The sequence below is a fragment of the Castanea sativa genome, chromosome 3, assembly GCF_040712315.1.
Source record: "Castanea sativa cultivar Marrone di Chiusa Pesio chromosome 3, ASM4071231v1".
Lineage (NCBI taxonomy): Eukaryota > Viridiplantae > Streptophyta > Magnoliopsida > Fagales > Fagaceae > Castanea > Castanea sativa.
In genome coordinates this window covers 47013141-47033503 of record NC_134015.1, presented here as the reverse complement: position 1 = coordinate 47033503, position 20363 = coordinate 47013141, and the positions used below count along the sequence as shown (strand labels likewise).

Sequence of the window (20363 nt, the reverse complement as noted above, 5' to 3'; positions counted from 1 at the left end):
GAGAGAGTTGTAGCCAACCATGGTTTTTGATAAACTGTTTTTTAGTTATTATAAAACTTAAGGAATAAAGATAACAAAATTTTTGGTAAGAATAACTATTCTTCAATTTAAAAAATATTCATTTTATAGGAATACTTATTTTCTGTAATGATAACATAATTACACAATTGAATGATTACTCATTTCATTCCTAGCTCGATCTATTCTTGCATGCCAAATACATTCTAAATATTACAGCACCTATACCCTCCTCAGCATTCTCACTCAATTTTATTTCTCTGCAAAGATGGAGCATTTCAACGGTATACATGTCACCGATTCAAACCCTACGAAACCAACCATAATCAAATATACAGTCCCATATTATCTCTAAATTGTTTTAATAATTTAATTAATAATTGGGTAAACAATAACAAGATCATGCAAATGTTAAATAAAATATTTTTCTTGAGACATTCCACACAAGGACTATTTACCACTCAATTCAACAATAATTGGGTTTGAACACACAGATTTTTTCTTAGTGATTCGACTGCTACAAGGGGACGATGATTTAAGACATGCCTTGACTTGGAATGAAGGAAATGGACAACCAATATGTTCAAACTTCAAATTTCAACGACCCTACTAAAAAAATAACTGTTTTGTATTGTTTTGGTTTCAATTTCACACGCCTCTATGCTCGGGAATCAGATTTTCCAACAGTACATAGTACTCTTTTGAGATGCACTTATAAATAAACTTATTATTTATTTATTTTTACTATTTTCAGGTTTCACCGGAAGTCAGCTTTGTTTTGCTTATTGCTTATTTTTCTTACAATTTTATTTTTTTCCAACTAATCTTTCCTTTATACTTCCAGGCTGACTTTATATTCGTCCTTGCCACTGAACCAGAGGGATTACTGGATTACTGAAAATCATTGTTGAACAGCCTTACAATCAAACCAATATCAAAGACAGTAACAAGAAATACTAATTATTTCCGAAAAATGAAGAAAGATTTCCCATCTGTCCCTTCCAGATGTTTTATCTTAGCAATTATCAACACTTCATTACTACTGAAAACAGCAACCGGAGATCCACGAACCCAAATGGTCCAAATAACATGTGGCGACCAACTTGTGCAGAATAGCTCTGTCTCTGCTTTAAATTTTGTTTATACAATGGAAAACATCAGCCAACAAATGCAAGGGTCAGGTTTTGGAGTAGCAGTCACAGGTTCAGGCCCAGATACAACCTATGGCCTCGGCCAGTGCTATGGGGATCTCTCTTTACCTGACTGTGAATTATGCTATGCAGAGGCACGCACAGCTCTTCCCCAGTGCTTTCGTCACACTTCAGGTCGCATTTACTTCGATGGTTGCTACATGAGGTTCGAGAATTATAGCTTCTTTGAGCAGTATACAGGACCTGGTGACAGTTCCGTATGTGGGAATACAACTAGGAAGAACTCAACGTTTGAAGAATCATTGAAAAAAGCTTTGAGCAGTGCAGTTGTGGCTGCACCACACCAAAAAGGCCATGCGATTGCTCAGGAGGCTGTGCCTGGGGCAGTCAACGAGTCAGCTTATGCACTTGCTGATTGTTGGAGGACTTTGAATGCAAGCTCTTGTGAAGTGTGTTTGGAAAATGCGTCTGCTTCAATATTGGAATGCTTGCCTTGGTCAGAGGGTAGAGTACTGAACACTGGTTGCTTCGTGAGGTACTCGGACAAAGATTTTCTCAACAAGGAACTTGAAACTCAAAGTTCTAAAGGTAACCAAAAATCCCTAATTATTGTTGTACCTGCTGAGTTAAATATTGCCGTACACACTCTAGTTTATTAGTTATAATCGTGTTTTGAAAACATGATTCACAGTTAAAACTGAAATTGAGTTTATGTGTCCTGTACATACAATCACTTACCAAAGAAATGGACCATTATGTTTGGGGGCTGGCCTTTTAGCTTTAGGGAAGAGCATGTTTTATATAAAACTTGGTCACTTTCTATTGATGAATTTTGCAGGTAGGACAACAGTGATTATTGTTTCAATTGTAAGTTCGCTGGTTCTTGTGGTAGTTGGAATAGCAGTTGGACTTTATATCTGGAGGCAGAGAAGTATAGCAAAGAAACGAAGAGGTAAAAAGTTTTTGTTGGAAAAAGTAGCAGACATTGACTTATTCTGTAATGTTATCAATATTTTGATCACTTCAAGTTCAAGCACTTTGGATGCTTGACTTTACAAAGCCTCCGAATATGTTTAGTATATTATTGAAATGAAAAACAAATAATAAAAAAATTGGGCAGTTCAGTCTGTTATCTAATGCATTATTGATGGCCTTCTTTTGATTACGAATTACCACCCAAGTTCTTTTCATTTCTATTCTATTCTGGCTCCCTAGGTTCAAATGATGCAGAAAAGCTGGTGAAAATACTTAATGATATTAGCCTGAACTTCAAGTATTCCACACTTGAGAAGGCCACGGGAGGTTTTGACATTGCCAACAAACTTGGTCAAGGAGGATTTGGAACAGTTTATAAGGTAGTCTATCACAAACCTCCCCTTAACCAAAAGGTCCAAAACCACTTCCATCATATTTTGTCAGAGATTTATGGGTTTTGTCCATTACAGGGAATTCTGCCTGATGGAAGAGAGATTGCTGTCAAGAGGCTTTTCTCAAACAACAGACATAGGGCAGAAGATTTCTACAATGAAGTAAACATTATAAGCAGTGTGGAACACAAAAATCTGGTCAGGTTATTAGGATGCAGTTATTCAGGGCCTGAAAGCCTACTTGTCTATGAATTCCTTCCTAACACAAGCCTTGACCGATTCATCTTTGGTAATTATCAAACTTTTACATTTGTACTAGCTCTGGTCTGGTCTCACTATGCTAGATTGTAAATGAAATATATCAACAATTTATGTATTCTTAATTGTTTCAATAAAAATGACAGATCCAAACAAAGGAAAAGCACTGAACTGGGACAAAAGATATGAGATTATTGTGGGTACAACAGCAGGTTTAGCCTATCTTCACGAGAACTCCACGATTAAAATAATTCATAGAGATATAAAAGCCAGTAACATCTTGTTGGACTCAAAACTTCATGCTAAAATTGCTGATTTTGGGTTAGCCAGGTCATTGCAAGAAAATCAGAGTCACGTAAGCACTGCCATTGCAGGAACATTGTAAGTATTCCATTTCTCTGTTGATTGTTTGAATCATAGAAATTGGCTCTAAACAAATATCAACTTTCAGCAAATCCACCTAAGAATTTTGCAGTTATCTAATATTTGAGCCCGATAATATAAGAACTTGTATTAGTGATTAAAGATTGTAATTTTACAGGTTTAATTTCGCTTGAGTTCAGCACTGTACTAAATTACTAGTAATTTTTTTTTTTTTTTTTTTTTGTAAATGAATTTGTAGAGGATATATGCCTCCAGAATATCTAGTCCATGGCCAGTTGACCGAGAAAGTCGATGTCTACAGCTTTGGTGTACTTCTGTTAGAGATTGTTACAGGAAGGCAGAACAACAGGACCAAAACCATAGAATTCTCACCAGAATGCTTAGACAACCTAATCACAATAGTAAGCCTTAAAACTTCATCTAGTCTCTTATTATTATTATAAATTATTGACCTCATCTGGACTTTGTAAAAGTGGGAACTTTGTGCACGGGTATAATCTTGATTTCAGTATGCTCCAATTTTTCTAAAAAGAAAGATGAATTAACTGAGCTCTTCTACTTTTTTTTCTCACCTGTAAGTTCATGTGTGTTTTTTTTTCTTTGGACAAATTAGACATGGAAGCATTTTCGATTAGGGACAGTTGAGCAATTATATGACCCAAATCTGTTGTTGCATAATCACCCTAATGGCAATGTTAAGAATGAGATTTTAAGAGTGGTGCATATCGGACTTCTGTGCACCCAAAAGATTCAGTCATTACGACCAACAATGTCAAAGGCACTACAGATGTTAACAAAGAAGGATGATCACCTCCCTGCACCTACAAAACCACCTTTTATAGATGAAAGTGTGATGAAACTGACTGACAAGTGTGAAGACCCATGTAACCCTCTCAAAGCAGGAGATTCTGCTTCTATTGCTACCATCTCAGACGGTTCCTTTTGTCCCAGGTGACCATATTGCTACTGTCTGTGGCACTTTCTTTCTATCCCAGGAGACAATAGTGCAACTGTGTCAGTAAATGTCACCATAACATAATGTGCAACTAGTATCAGTTAACAGTAGTAGTTAATATAACTCTAACTCCTTGTAATTGCTGCTGTAACTATATCAGTTAGAGATTGTATTATTTGTTGGGAATCAGTTGCATAATAGATTTAGTTCTCGGTTGTTATATAAATACTAGTTGTACAGTCGCAATAATTTTATCTTGGAACTATATTCAATCAGTGACAGTGTGAGCATATAACTTCTATTATTCTCATATCTGTATTTAGCCCTTCTATTTATTTTACACATGTCAATTGTATTTGTCCAACTCCTATTATGGCTTGGACCAATGGACAATCAAATCATCATTAATTCAAGCATAATCAGAGTCTCTTCGGTCAACTATACTTGTGTATAAAGAATGTCCCCTACACAACCACCCACTGAAATATATTGTTATCGGTCAATTGTATAACTTGTAATCTTGTTTGAATAGTAACGTTCATTCATAAGATTAAGATCAAGTGTCCAAGATCCAGTTCAAGAGAAGGTAGACTCTAGAATTTTCAAGAGAAGGTAGACTCTAGAATTTCAACTACACTTTGATTGTATGTCAGTAGATCGAAACAAGCCTCTCAACACTTTCTGAATTGAGGCTCGTTCAATCGAGATATGAGTTCTAATTTGTTTAATCTAGTCAGGTGCTAACTTGGAACTTGTGCCCTACCTACATAACTATATAAGGGCACATAATAATCGACTCAAAAAGAGGTTTAAGAGCTAATGTCGCGTGCTGCAAAAGATGAAGTCCTAAACCTCTTTTCACCAATATGCGAGTACAAAAAGTAAATCTCAAGACACTGTTTCTATTTGGTGATCAAGTTTAAAATCACAAAGTCATCCCAGTATGTTTCCTTTGTAGATCAAAACCTTCAAGGTGGTATTTGGAGTTACAGACATGGTTTGTGGAAGGAATTCGAGATTGAAAAGTCTTAAGTGGCTTGGAGTTGATTGTGAGTCACGTTAGTAAGTTTTCTACTAGGTAGAGTCTATGATCATGGGTATGATTCAGATTGAATAACTTTTAGTAGTGAATTTCTTCTTGGGGGGTTTGAGAGCCCTTGTGGTGTTTTCCCTTTATATGCTAGCATCAGTTTCCACTTCGTCATCAATATCTTGTGTTACTTGTTAACTGTATATTGCTTTATATGTGATGACGTGCATGCTTGTGGCTAGACCATACGTAGTCGAGTGGGCAATAATGTTGGGGCAATTTGAAAGAATCAGAATAGGCTATACACAATGTTAAAAATGTGGTATTTTGGAGTTCCAAAGAAGGAACTTTGAAAAGATTTTATTCCTCGATTATTAGAGGGAATGCTTTCCATGCACAAACGTGAATTGTTTTCGCTAAAGCACAAGCTGTGATATGCCCTTCCAATGGTTTTTCCATTGACCGGTTCTTCAAAGGTTTACACTTTTTCATCAAAGTCCCTTTTTTTTTTTTTTGGTATCATTATTGCTTTTGAATTGTGGTACTATGGTTTATTTAAATTTTTTTTTTAAATTGCGGTGATTACTATATATATGTACACACACAAACATAGAGAATGAGGTTTTAGCGCACCGCAGTCTATAGTGTATTATTAGTGATCAGTTAAACGATCATCTCTTACACCAAAAGGCAGGTTTCTATGGCTGTCGCTGTGCTGCAGAACCAATCCATGTCCCGCTGAATCTGGCTACATATTTTATAGAGGGGGTGGCTGAAATGCTTAAATTTGTGTTTCTTAAACCAAATAATATTTCAAAAGGGAGCAGCAAGTTGTCAATAATACGTCTGAGGAATTGTCTAACATAGCTATTGAAGCCTCGGTCTAGGATCTAGAAGAATTGCAGTTGTTGTGATTCTAGCACTTAACCCAATATGTGCTACACTACCACATTCTACAAGATATTATCAAACTACAGCCGATCACAGATTATTGAGAAGGAATGTTTAGGTCCATTCGAAAAACTAGAATGTGAAGCAGGGGCGGCGCCACCTTAAGACTAGGGTGGTCCCAAGACCACCCTGACCTGAAATTTTTTTTTTTTTATATATATAATAATTAAAAAAGTTATTTTTTTACCCTTCAAAAAAATTTTGAGAACACCCTCAGTTTTTTTTATGCCAATAAAATTAAATTTTGCTCTATAATTTGTTCTACATTTAGTGGATGAATGATTGTTTGGTTGTGTACATTGAAAGAGATGAAGCTTGTAGCATTGATAACGAGACTATCATACAACGATTTCAAAATATAAAAACTCGTAGAAGACAATTGTAAACTTTATGTATTTGCGTGTTTTTTTATTGTTATTGTTGTCAATATATGAATTTCTCTTTTTATTAGATTGTATAATTTATACTTTTTAAGAAACACCATGAGAAAAATTCCTAGAACTGCCACTGATGTGTAGCATTTGATATCTTTGTTAATGAGTTTCTCTGTGTTTGCAAAGGGTGTCCATATTCATGTGTATTATTAAATTTTTAATTGGTTGTGTTATCTATATTGTTAAATTCAGGGTAAACTATATAATTGGTTTACACTATGTATCAATTTAATCCTTAGAGTTTAATTTATATGTGTCAATTTGATTCTTAACCTTTTGGTATTGTATCAAAATAATCTCAACCATTAAGTGATGGATGAAAATTGTTAATGTGACTAACGGTCAAAATAATATATTTTTTTGTCACTTAGATTGCCATATGTATTGCCACGTTAGCATAAACTTTTAAAAAAACTTGTGCCACGTGTCCTCTTTTTTTCTTTTTCCTTTCATTTTCTTTTGCTTTGCTTTCTTGGGAAACAAACGGGATAATGAACCCAGAATTGAAAAATTCAATTTCATTTTCTTTGTATCTTCCTAGAAATCAAATCAGGGATAAAACAAAACTTTGAAACTCAATCCACTCACCCAATTTCATTGTTCTTCTTGCTTGCTGTCAACACTATCATGGTTACTAGAATCAACATTTTCCTCTTATTTATTCTCAACCAATGATCAAATCTTTTACTCTTGCTCTTCCTACAAGCCATCAAAGTGCTATGCTTCTTGGTAGGCCTGTCCACGAGTCAATCCGGGTCGGGTTTGTGCCTAACCCGAAATTGACTCGATCACTTCGAGTCTCCTAAACATCGACCCGCCGCCAACCCGCCGATGGCAACGGTTCCGATGGTCAGACGTCAAAGTTTTCCGGTCGGTTTTTGGTCGGGCTCAAACTCTGCGAATCGCATTGGATTTTTGCCAAAATCTGCTTATTTTTGTTGGATCTGATCGAATTTAGAAGAGATCTTGGCTGATCTCAACGAGATTAGGCCGAACTTGAAGAGATCTCGCGAGATCTCAATGAGATCAGGCCAGATCTCGAAGATGAAAAGCTGCCAGAGCTGGACTCGGCTTGAAAAGCACGAGTGGGAGGACGTGTTCGACATCCTAAAACTACCGCGTTTGGTGAGGGGCAGCAAGAAGAGAATCGTGGTGATCAGAGGGCTAAAATTGTCATTCACTTTGAACGTGTTGTGCTCGATGATTTGGATCTAGAGAGCCTGGAGTGGGATGAGGCTGGAAGAATGCCAGTGGAGATCTCAAAATCATACCGGCGAACTACTTCAATCGGCGGAAAAAGCTATTTCTGATGGGTTTTTTGGTCGGGTCGGTTGAAATCGGTTTTCCATGTTCTAACCCGTCAACCGACCTGTCTTAGGTTTTGGGATTGGAGATCCGCCGCCGACCGTAGCTAGCGTCGAATCGGCCGGTTCTCAGGCCGAATCGGCCGGTTCTCGGGCCAGGTTGGGCAGGTGGGTTGGGTGCCAAGTCTGGTTGGACACCCCTACTTCTTGGCATCATCTTATACCTCTTCTTTAATCCTAGTCCCACCTAAAGATCATAATAGTCCAAAAATTTCCATGGAGGGCCTTTAAATTTATGTAAGCAACATAAATCTATATATATATTCCAGAAATGGGTTTGTAGTTAGTTTCGCAATTTTTGCTTTTTCATTAAAATTACTTTTCCCTTGTTTGATTGCTGGGAAATTGCAGGGAAATGAAGTTCAAGTTTTCAATTATGGGTTTATAATCCTGTTTGTTTCCCAAGAAAGCGAAGCAAAAGAAAATGAAGGGGAAAAAAATGAAGGACATGTGCACTATCATTTTTTTTTTTAAAGTTTATACTGACATGGCAATACATGTGGCAAATAAATAATATCTATTTTTACCACCGCGTACTTTGGTGCAATAGTCACTCTATAAGTATAAGTGCTTGTGGGGTGTGAAGGGGTAAGGGCCAGGGTTTTGGGGGGTAAGGGGTTAGGGTTCAAGTCTCTAGGAGGGAGTTTTACACACATATACACTTAGATTAAGCTACAGTAGAATTTCTATTTTGTATAAAAAAAATTATTTTGACCATTAGCTACATCAACATTTTCCATCCATTACTTAACGGTTGGAACCATTTTGACATAATATTAAAAGGTTAGGGATTACATTGACACATTTGAAACGTTAGGGATTAAATTGACATACAATGTAGAGGTTAAAGACCAATTATGTAATTTACCATGGTATAAATTAGTTATTATCTATTTATAAAATATAAAGCATTTTTATAATTTACTCTCTTCTCATTTCTCACATTTAAAGCATTTTAACCATTTAGTTACCAAATGGGTTAAACAACTTTAGAGAACTTTATAATCTTAGTTTGCCAAAGACTCTAATCATTAAAGAGTTTTTCAATTAAAACCGTTAGTTGTAAAACCTATACAATAAAACCATATAAGTAAAGAAAAATGTTAAAAATGTTGTTAATTTTAGTATAGAATAGTTTATATCTTAATATGACAATGGGGAGGTGATTGTTAGAACATCAACAACATAATGAATATCGATATTAAAAAAACATATAAATAATTTTTTTTTTTGAAAGATAAGAGTGATGCTATAAATAAAGATTTTACAAAATAATGTATCAACAACCTTTAAATACAAAAGAAAAATATAATTAAAAAAAATATTTATTATGTTATTGTGGCACTTATCATATTTATTGTCATATTAGTTTGTAAGGTTTTTGTAGTTGTGTTGGACCTTTTTTGCATTGTTGGACCTCAATCCCTTTTGCTGCGCTACAACTTGTTAGTCTGGGGTAAGAGGGTTGAGACTGGCTTTATTGGAGCTATGCTTTAGGCTAGCTAGTGCACAAGTTGAGCCAACCCAATGTAAATGTGCCCTAGCATGAGTGGTGTAGGCTGAGCTTATTACGTGGTCACAGCATGAATAACTATTACAAATGTTGTGGCAGAAATATAGTACAATAGGATAACTACAATACTAAGTGAAATAAATAAAACTAACACTGAGAAGATGATTAATAGAGTTACAGCAGAATAATAGAGCAAATAGAAATAACATTGCAACATAAAAGGTAAATAACTCAATAACTGAATAGTAGGCAACTCACCCAACAAATACGAATAGTAAAAAAAAAAAAAAAAGCTTGTTTGCTAGATGATAGGCTGAACTTTTTAGTAGAAGCAAACCCAAGAAGGGGTCCAATCTCCAATGTGAGTAACCTCAAGAAAGGCTTCTACCATAAAAGTTACACACTTTTGAGAAAGGGCCTAAATGGTTTGAGTCTCAATTCTCAATCTCCAAAGAGTGGGCCTGTTAAGAGGCAGAGAAGAGATGGTATATTGATGCGTGCCTTTATCCCTATCATTCACTTTCTCTCTCTGATTTTCTTTCCAATCTTTCTTTCTTTTCTCTCTGGTTATTCTCATGTATTCTTTTGTTCCCTTTTTTTTTTTTTTCCTATTCTTTCTTTTTTTATCTCCTCCATTTGTCTGTCTGTCTTTTCACTGTTCATGGCTACCCCCTTTTATACCATTTGCCATTATGGTATTTACCATTTTTGTCTCTCAACTGCTTTTAGCTCCTTATGGTATCCCTCCAGGACTGCCCACTAGCCTGCCGGCTACCTAGTCACTACCTTTGCTCAGAATGTGTTAGTTGCACTGCTCTCCATTCCCAGACAAAATTACTTATCTTGTTTCTTATCTCTCTCTGTCTTTTTTTACTCATGTGGATAAGGATTAAGCTACCTTATCACCTACCTCTATGGCATGCATCAAGTGGTCCCAGCCCATACTTACCTCTTTTGGGTGAGATATCATCCCAGCAGGACATTTCTCTCAAAGAAACTTGAGCGAAAACCCCAGAATAGACCCTAATGCTAAATGCCTTTGTATTGTTTGATTCTGCTATATGTATTAGTTGATATTTATCGTTTGTGGCGTGAAGGATGTGTGGGTTTTTGAGCTCATATTTTCTTCATATCATCCCTTCTTGGACTGGGTATCACTTGTGAAAAAGCCTTCATCTTCCTATTGAGCCCATGCTTCTTTCTTTATGGCTGTGTGCCTTTTTGGCTATTAATCCTGCCATATCACTTCGTTGTGTCTGCTACATTTTTGTCTTTCTTTTTATTTCTTATTATCTCATGGGCTTGCGGGTTAATGTTCTTGCCACAACCCACTTCTTTGTCAATCTTTTGCTCGGGGCTTCCTTGGCCCATTTTCCATGTCTTTATATCTTTTGGGCTTATTAGCCAACATTCCTGCCACGTCAGCGTATTTTACCACCTTATTCTTTGGGTTTTCTCGGCTTGTGCATTACCTCTTTACCTTTTTTTACTCCCACTGGCTTGTTTCTAAATTCCCTAGGCTTCCTCGGCCATTTTACTATACTTTTACCTCTTATTACCTTTTTGGACTTATTGGTCATTAAGCCAACCTATTGAGTTTACCAATTCATTCTCTAGGCTTCCCTAGCCCATGTACTTCTTTTTTACCTCTTATTATTCCCAAGGGCTTACTACTTCATTTCTTGGGCTAGCTTGACCCATTTACTCATTCTTTACCTCTTTTTATTTCTGTGAGCTTGCTGGCCATCAATCCTGCTACTTCAACCCACTGGGCTTGTTTCCTTATTTCTTTATCATTTTGCCCCTCATCTCCTTCTTACTTTCTCTATTGTTGGGCCCTTTGTCAAAAATGGGCATCAACAATAGTATTTATATATTTATTTTTATAATTCAATTATTATCATAAGGGGAGGAATTTGAACCGTAATTCTTCTAATACAAGAAATAGGCAAAGTCATTGGGTTCAAAAGGTTTTTTTTCCTTTATTTAAAAATTGATACAGCAATTTATATGTTTTAATGTATTTTTTTCTTTAACTAAAATCTAAAAATTGTAAGTATCTAACATAATTAAGTATTCATTTTTATTCTCTACTACCTACCCAATCTTAAATGGGATGTAAATATTAGTGTCTACTTTTCCTTGGTTACATTGTCAAATCAATTCATTTGATTGTTTAAATGGATAATTTAAAGTGGGGTCTTTTACAAAGAGTTATTAGTTTATTCCAATATCTAATGGTGGTACTATCATTGAACACTTGTTTGCAAAAAGCCATCAATTTGATATATTGTTTTAACAACTTAACCTCAGGGTTGAATTGGTTTCTTTGTACTAAATAGTAAATACTAATACACCACTAAGATCATGTCAAAATTATGCAGTATTAACTATGTTATTGGCATGCTAAATGTCTTTCATGAAAAATATGTCACATTTGTATAAAGATTTTTCATATGCTTAAAGTATTTTAAATATAAAATAAAAACTTTTAAAAACTTGTAAAATTTTAAATGGTGTTGTTTCTATTAAATTCCTAAATTCAGTTTTAAAAAAGATTCTTTCCATACATCGATCAAATTCATAGCTCGCAAAAATAAGGCTTAGTCTAGGGTCGACTTTAACACATTTTGGGCTTGGAAGCAGATGTAAAATGTATTGTTACTTAATATTTTATAAGCAATTCATGAATTAGAAAAAGAATCCAATATTTTTTTATTATCTAATTTAATACATTAATTAGACTATTTTCATACATTAATAAAAATTATTTTAAAAATTTTAATTTTAAAAACATCGAAACAAGTAGTATTAGAATAAATACCATATTTTAAATGATCATTGTCTCTCTTGGTAATGTTGAATTTTAGTTATTAAACAAGAACAAAGTTTAGTTACAAAATTGGTTATAACCTAAGGCTACAACCTTACTCAATAAAATAAATATTACTGTATATTTTTAAAATTTAACTATTGAATTACATATTCTTTACATTTTTAATACACATGTCAAATTTTGTATCAATAAAATATTATTTACTATATGATCTATAAGCTTATATTTTATACATAATTTTAAATTACAAAAACTTGCAATTTAAATAATTTATTAATGACATAGCTATCGACCTTTAATTTTCTAGAAATTTTGCAAGCATAAAGGATATAATAAGAAGATGTAATCCAACGGTGGATTTATTAAAATTCACTTTCAATAAAAAAGATATTAAGTAAAGTTGTAGTATTATGCTACAACTAATGCTACAACCAATTTTGTAGCTAAACTGTATCCATTAAACAATGCATTTCCAGTAATGAATTTGTCAAAAAAAAAAAATTAATTTTAATTTTAATTTTGATGGAAAGAGAAAGGAAGAGTAAAATGTATTAAAAAATGTTGAACATTCAAAAAGAGTATAATATTTATTTTTTTTATTTATTAAAATTTTGAAGACCTTACTTAAAAAAAAAATTACAATACTATAAGATAAATGGATAAAATATATTTTATTTTATTTTAGGAGGTATTCTTCAATTTTGGGTGTAATGGTTGGGCCGCACATGCCCAGTTAACATGGGCCGATTCTAATGGTCCCTCCAAGAAGAAGGCCCAACTGGAAGAGAGCCCAATGTCAAATATCCAAATCTAGTATTTATAGGTTCAAAAAAAAACCAAGGATAAAGTGACGCACCTCGGTGTCGGAAAATGGCAGTGTGTATTCCTCTTCCTTCGTGCCGGTTCAGACACAGACCGGTTCGTTCTTCTCTCGAACGCCAAGAACTCTTTGGTCGTATAGCTCCTGTCTACGATAATGTAACTCTCCACTCTCATCTCCTCCTCTTCCTTCAAAATTTTATTTATTTATTTTTGAGCTCTCTTTTATGTCTTTCTAACTAAAAATGCAGTTGAATGACTTGCTGAGTTTGGGTCAGCATCGTATATGGAAAAGAATGACTGTTTCATGGACTGGGTATTTTAAAAAAAAAAATATTATTCTTGTTAGTCTTTTTTTATTTTGAAAGTTTTGTTTGTTTGTTTGTTTAATGTTGGAATTGTGGGTGTTAGAGCGAAAATGGGAGACTGTGCGTTGGATTTGTGTTGTGGAAGTGGGGATTTAGCGTTTCTTTTGTCCGAGAAAGTTGGGTCCAATGGCAAGGTATGTTCTTCCATTGTTCCAACACTAGCATTGTTATAAATTTAGTTTATGCAGTAACAAGTTGTAATTATTTTTGATTATTTTGTTTTTGTAGGTGACTGGTCTTGATTTCTCAAAGGAGCAATTGTCAATTGCTTCATGTCGGCAAGGCTTGGCCCCCAATGCCTGCTACAACAATATAGAGTGAGCATTGGTAAATCTAGCGGTTAACAAATTAAAAGAGGGGAAAAGTTTCTTGAAGCCATTTCTAGTAGTAGAATTTTCTGCTTTGGTTTTGAAAATGTTGTCTATTAGTGAATTTAAGGTGGACTAGTAATAGTATTAATAGCCAATACTGCAGAGGCACTAATATCATGTGTTTTGTTGTAGGTGGGTTGAAGGCGATGCACTTGAGTTACCATTCTCTGATGGTTACTTTGATGCCATTACAATGGGTTACGGGCTACGAAATGTGGTTGATAAAGAAAGAGCCATGCAGGAGATGTTTAGAGTTCTAAAACCAGGTCTTATAATCTCTATATTTCTTAAAAAATATATGGAATTGGATGATTGTGATAGTGATACCCTAATGTTTTTTGTTGTTGTGGGCTTTTCAGGCTCAAGAGTATCTGTTCTTGATTTCAATAAAAGCACACAGCCATTTACTAATTTAATTCAGGTAGTCAAGTATGTATATTACAACTAAAAAATGACAGGAATTTTTATTTTACTAATTTTTAGTGCTCAATTTTAAATATTCTATTGTGATATTGGGTTTGTGAGAATTGAATATTTACATATTGGAATTCACTTGTCATGATGAATTATCAAATGTGATACCACTTGTTGAGTGAGAAGTAAAGTTAATAGTTAATACCTTGGAAGGTTTCACATAATTTCTTGATACAACATGCTGTGACACCTTGGTAAACAAAAGTTCAATACCTTGGAAGGTTTCTTGATAGTTGAACTGTCCTTGTTTAAGTTTAGTGCTTCCTGTTGTATAACCTCTGTAGACATGGGCTGCTCTTTTTTCTTATTCAATGCCTTTTTTACATATTAAAAAAAAGAAGAAGATATTTGGGCCCAACAGTGTTTTATTTAACTATTAATACACTCTTCACTGCTTACATGTGAATATCTTAATGTCTTTTTGCTTTATTTTAAGTCACTATCACAAATTGAGATAGTAGTTTGCACTTTTCATTCATATCAGTTGTTGAATCTCCTTCTTTTTAGATTTGACATTGTTGTGACTATAGGACATTGAGTTCAACACTATTATGTACCTGTTGCAGAAATAAATCAATTTGTCTTAAATGTATCTGTTTTGCAAGGAATGGATGATTGACAGTGTAGTTGTCCCAGTGGCAACTGGTTATGGGCTTGCAAAGGAATATGAATATTTGAAAAGCTCAATCAAGGAATTCTTAACAGGTTGGTCTCCCCTGACTAACTTTGGATCATGCAATTCTAGGTGTATCTGGTTGTTAGTAAACAACTAGAAATCAAATCATGCAATTCTACCAAGTTTTTTCATTCTGCTCAAATCATATAAAGTTCTGGAAAAGTGCTTTGTTTTTAAAAAATAAACTACTGTCAATTATGTTATTTCTTAAGACAATAAATGGTAGCATGTCGATTCAGGATAATAACTAACTATTAGTGAATAAATGTGCTGAATCCAAAGTTATGTTAGTCATAGGGTCTGTATATTGCCACCATAGTTGCTTTTTATTTTTATAAATCCAATTGGGTGATTGGAAATTATGTCTTTTGATACAGGGAAAGAGTTAGAGAGGCTTGCTTTACAAGTTGGATTTTCTAATGCTAGACATTATGAGATTAGTGGAGGCCTCATGGGGAACTTGGTAGCCACACGATAGATGCAATCCATGCTTGGTATTCTTCTGGCAAGTTTCAATTTTTGATTTAAGAGAAAGTTTCAATTCATTGATTGTAACTATTTGATTTGTACTCATTGAACTCATGAAGTTCCAAAATTGCTTATATATCTGGGTTTTCTAGTGATTGCTAAACTGTGATATTACATTAAACACCACCACTTATGGATTTGTAGGAGCTCTTGTTTCCTTTTCTGCTCATATATTTAGCGTCTTTGGAGTTTTGGCTGCTTCATCAGGTTTTTTGCTATAAATAGAGAAGATATTAAAGTGCTGGATGTCAGCTGTGAAGCTTATATTCCAAATACATAAATACATACATATGTACATACACAGGTATGTATGTATTTTATTGTCATGCTACTCTACTATCTCTTGATTCCTTCCTTCTGTCTACTCTTTTGAGTCGCAGAACACACAGGTTTGTCTATTGGTAGATAGTCTTCACAATGTCAGGAGACTTAACAACAGGAATGCTCGTCTCATGCCTCTATGTGCCAATCACGCATTGGTCCAACTCTCTGCCTTATACACTCTACATACACTAGGACAATGTCCTCCAACCTCCTATTATCCATGCTCCATTCCACATCCAATTAATGCTCTGTCCTGTCACACTTTTCTTCCAAACTCAAATTGTTTTCAAGTTCTCTATCTGTTATGTCTTTTGTGAGCCTAGGGCTTCTGTAATTCTTGAGTTTAGTAGAAGTTGTGTCTTGTCATGTGCAAGTTTCCTATCCCCCAACAGAGTGGGATATTTCTGAGGTCTGGCTTGTAAATTATTCAAAGAATGGAAGATTGTCTAGAGTAGATGCAAATGAAGTTCTCTTTGACTAAGTAGGAAGAAGAAGAAGGCGTAGAGATGAAGGTAAACTTGAGGATGTGACATGAAAGGACAATTCAACTTGATAGCCAAACAGCATTTGGAATTGCCTTTGTTCATAGGAAGATCCAAAAAACATACCCTTGTAAAGATCAAGGAAAGGGTTTGGAAAAAAGTTCAAGGATGTAAAGAATAATTGCCTTTCAAGGTGGGAAGAGAGGTGCTTATCAAGGTAGTTGCTTAAGCAATCCCACGTATACTAAGAGTTAAAAATATTGGCATCACTATGTGAAGAATTAATATCAATGATTTGTAAATCTTGGGGGTCAAGGAAAAGATGAAAGCAAATACATTGGTTCAATTGGAAGCAACTTTGTGAAACTAAAGAATTAGGAGGCATGGGCTTTTGGGATCTACGAGCTTTCAACTTGGCTCTAGTAGCTAAGCAAGTTTGGAGGTTGAGGACTAATAATCACTCTCTAATTTACAGGGTTTTCAAAGAGAGATATTTTCCTTCATGCTCTTTCATGGAAGCTCATATTGGTCATACACCTTATGTGAGGAGATGTATTCTTCCTGCAGGAAGAGTAATCAAGAATGGTAGCAGATGGTGAATTGGCAATGGAAAGACAATTAAAATTTTCAAGGTAGGTGGCTGGCCATGCCTACAACATATAAGGTGATTTCAAGAATCCTAGAGGAAGAATCAACAATAAGCAAACTTGTAGATGAAGCAACCCAGCAGTGGAATGTGGATCTATTGGAGTTGGTTTTCTTGCCTTTCAAAGCTAAAGAAATTAAAAAAAGTTCCGCTGAGCACAGATCTACCTGCTGATAGACTAATCTAGCTTGGCACCAAAATGGAAATTTCACTGTCAAAAGTGCTTACCGAATTTCTCTTGATAGCAGACAAGAAAATGATAAAGCAGAGTGTTAAAAGGGGAAAAGGTGGAGAAGGTTTTGAAAAGAATGACAGATGGACACACCACACAAAATCAAGATGTTTTCTTGGTGCACTTGTAGTGGAATTATTTCAACCAAAACCAATCTGGAACAAATAAGAATAATAGAGGACAGGATTTATGAGAGTTTCCATAACAATGATGAAATGAAAGTCCACACATGCATTGTGTGGGTGTGAAAAATAAGAGGTGTGGAATGAGTTTTACAATATCCAGCACAGTTAAATTAATACCTGGTTGGTTCATTGGAATTTTTTGACAGCATGGAGACAGACACTGGCACATTTTTTTACCATATCGTGGATAATTTGGAGCTAAGGGAATGATATACCAAAATAAGCGATGGAATCCCTTAGTGAATACATGCAAAACACTGTAACCAACCAAACTAGACAAGTGAAGAAAGTCGCAAAATGGAATCCTCCATCATTTCGTATGTACAAGGTTAATATAGATGGTGCAATATTCAAAGATCTTGGGGCAATGGAACGATTATTAGAGATGAAAAGGGACCCTTGATTGTAGCATTAAGCAACAAAGAGCAAATGGTGCATGATACAGAATCCGTTGAACGCATGGTAGTTATTTGAGCTTTATCTTTTGCAAAAACCATTGGAATTAGAGGCCTAATACTAGGAGTCTTGCTTGTGACAATGCAAGCCTTAAGGCTTCCAAACCAAACTTATCTAGGGTTTGGCAGCTTATTGACAAAGCAGGGCAGAGCTTACAAAATTTTAGAGTTGGGAAGTTGCTCATGTAGACAGGAAAGAAAATATGGCAGCTCATGCCATAGCTATGTATGCTTGAAAGATGGATAATACCTGTGTATGGCTAGAGGGTATCCCTGAGTTCCTCAAAGAGATTATTTCTCTAAATGTAATACTTATTCAATTTAATGATTAAAAACCTAAATTTTTAATTTAAAAAAAAAAGTTGTCTTCAAACTTCCACCTTAAGCTTAAGTGTATGTTAGAATATTATAGGAATACCATATATATTGAACCATAGTTTATATCATAGCTTGGGTTATCATGGTTTTGTAATACCCTGTGCTATAGTAGTTTTAGGGTTACCATATTTTCGTATTGTATTTCTTGTATATACCTTTCAATATGCACTTTGTAATACACACTGAATAAAAAATATGTAATCCTTTAAGGCTTTATATTGTGGAGGTAGGCTGTTATGCCCAAACTACAATAATTTCCCATGTTCTCTCCTTTTATCTTTTCTTTATTTCTTCTAAATATTTTTACATTTCAAAAATAAAAAGAAGCTGAGGCCAAGTTAACCTGAGAAATGTGGTTTCATTCATTTGAAAACCTTCTTGTGAGTACTGGTTTTCTTGAGGAATCATCCATTCTCACTCCGGTTATAGTCACCTGGGACGGAATGAAACTGCCAAAGACAGTAGCAATATGGTCACCTGGGATGGAAAGAACTGTTGGAGATCGTACCAATTGAAGTAGATATTCCTACTTTTTGGGAGTAAAAGGTGTCTTCACACTTGTTAGGTATGGTCCTTTCATCTATAAAAGGCGGATTTGTGGGTGCAGGGAGTTGCTCCTCCTTTGTTAACATCTGTAGTGCCTTTGACATGGTTGGTCGTAATGACTGAATCTCTTGGGTGCACAGAAGTCTGATGTGCACCACTCTTGAAATCTCATTCTTAACATTGTTGTTATGTTGATTATGCAACATTAGATTTGGGTCATATAATTGCTCAACCATCCCTGATCGAAAATGCTTCCATGTCTGTTTTGTCCAAACAATAAAACAAAAAAAGATAAAGAAAAAGATTAAAAAAAAGGTGAGAATTAATTATTTTTTCTTCTCACAAAAAATTGGAGTATATAGAATAATAGAAATCAATAATTTTAAAAATATTATGTCTATTTTTGGAAGGATGAAGTTTTAAGGCTTACTGTTGTGAATAGGCTGTCAGAGTATTCTAAGGTTTTCCCTTGTTGTTTTGTCTTCTGGTAACAATCTCTAATAGAAGCACCCAAATCTATATACATCAACCGTTTTAGTTAAATGGCCATAGGCTAGGTATTCTGGAGGCATATATCCCCCATAAATTCATTCAAAAAACTAGTACTGTGCTGAACGCAAATGAAAAATAAACATGTAAAATTACTCTTATTGCTAATACATGTTCTTATATTGGGCTCAAATCTATATTTATATATATCTAAAAACTGAAACATTGTATTTATTGTTGCTACGCTCTTATTAAGCCACCTCATCCTTTACGTCATTGCCACATCATTATTTTTTTATATTTATTTTTAATTTTTAATTTTTTTGACATTAAATATGTAAATATATTAGCTTTACAAATTCATCTTAGGCGGTTTTCACTTTGAGAAATGATATGTCCACAACATTTTTACAACAAATCCTAAGTGGCAAGTTGTTACTGGTTGTTATTGTTGGGACAAAAAAGTAATCTTAGTATTAAATTCAAATTTGAACCTATAACAACTAACCACCTATGATTTGTTGTAAAATTGTTGTAAAAATGTTGTAGACGTAGCACCTCTCTTTAACTTTACATATTTATCTACCTTAATTTTAATGATATAACTAAGTATTGTCTATACATATTCCTCTTAGACAATTTTAACTTTATGTATAATTTTTCCCATTTATCTTCCTTTATTTTGTCCCTTCTTATTCTCATCCTTATTATAAATTTGTCACTCTCTCTCGTTTTATGCATATTTTATTTTCCCACACAAAAAGGTCGTCTCTCTCTCTCTCTCTCTCATATTTTTTTTAATACATTTTTTGTTGGATTTTTTATGAAGTTTGTACACCCATTGTCCTATTATTGACTAACTCATATGTGTTCCTTGGTGCAAGTATTTTTTTTTTTTTATCATTTTATTTGCAACACTAAATACTTTTAATGTTGTTGCCAAGATTTGGGGGGAAACTATATTACAATATGTCCATATTTTGTATTATTGTTAGGTTTTAGTTTATTTGGAAAATAGAAGGATAGTTTGGATAGTACAATGAAGAACAATTAGTGCAGTTGAAGAATTAAAATGATCTTTGTGTAGTTTTCTTTCACTATTTATAAATATATTGTTTAACAGATTAGC

At 34.4% G+C, this 20363-nt stretch overlaps 2 protein-coding genes across 4 annotated transcripts; both read left to right on the top strand.

Moving 5' to 3' along the window:
* Positions 1-784: 784 nt before the first annotated feature.
* On the top strand, positions 785-4407 carry LOC142627482 (cysteine-rich receptor-like protein kinase 2). Of its 3 annotated transcripts, XM_075801357.1 has the most exons (8): positions 785-1757; positions 2008-2121; positions 2385-2524; positions 2615-2825; positions 2941-3006; positions 3121-3175; positions 3417-3579; positions 3792-4407. In XM_075801357.1, exons 1-8 carry the CDS (start codon positions 992-994, stop codon positions 4131-4133), a joined length of 1857 nt encoding a protein of 618 aa, XP_075657472.1. In that variant the 5' UTR covers positions 785-991; the 3' UTR covers positions 4134-4407. The 3 variants fall into 3 exon arrangements, with proteins under 3 accessions (XP_075657472.1, XP_075657471.1, XP_075657470.1); XM_075801356.1 differs by having other exon boundaries at positions 2941-3175; positions 3879-4407; XM_075801355.1 differs by having other exon boundaries at positions 2941-3175.
* An 8701-nt stretch (positions 4408-13108) lies between these two features.
* On the top strand, positions 13109-15666 carry LOC142627466 (2-phytyl-1,4-beta-naphthoquinone methyltransferase, chloroplastic). The gene is made up of 8 exons (XM_075801334.1): positions 13109-13239; positions 13332-13396; positions 13492-13582; positions 13677-13765; positions 13952-14085; positions 14179-14240; positions 14899-14998; positions 15347-15666. Exons 1-8 carry the CDS (start codon positions 13132-13134, stop codon positions 15445-15447), a joined length of 750 nt encoding a protein of 249 aa, XP_075657449.1. The 5' UTR covers positions 13109-13131; the 3' UTR covers positions 15448-15666.
* Positions 15667-20363: the final 4697 nt, after the last annotated feature.

Bases quoted from the DNA above. Each gene is read 5' to 3' on its own strand.
- LOC142627482 (XM_075801355.1), top strand. From the start codon at position 992: ATGAAGAAAGATTTCCCATCTGTCCCTTCCAGATGTTTTATCTTAGCA. The intron at 1,758-2,007 runs GTAACCAAAAAT...TGAATTTTGCAG, and splicing joins TGAAACTCAAAGTTCTAAAG to GTAGGACAACAGTGATTATT. The intron at 2,122-2,384 runs GTAAAAAGTTTT...CTGGCTCCCTAG, and splicing joins TATAGCAAAGAAACGAAGAG to GTTCAAATGATGCAGAAAAG.
- LOC142627466 (XM_075801334.1), top strand. From the start codon at position 13,132: ATGGCAGTGTGTATTCCTCTTCCTTCGTGCCGGTTCAGACACAGACCG. The intron at 13,766-13,951 runs GTGAGCATTGGT...GTTTTGTTGTAG, and splicing joins GCCTGCTACAACAATATAGA to GTGGGTTGAAGGCGATGCAC. The intron at 14,241-14,898 runs GTAGTCAAGTAT...CTGTTTTGCAAG, and splicing joins CATTTACTAATTTAATTCAG to GAATGGATGATTGACAGTGT.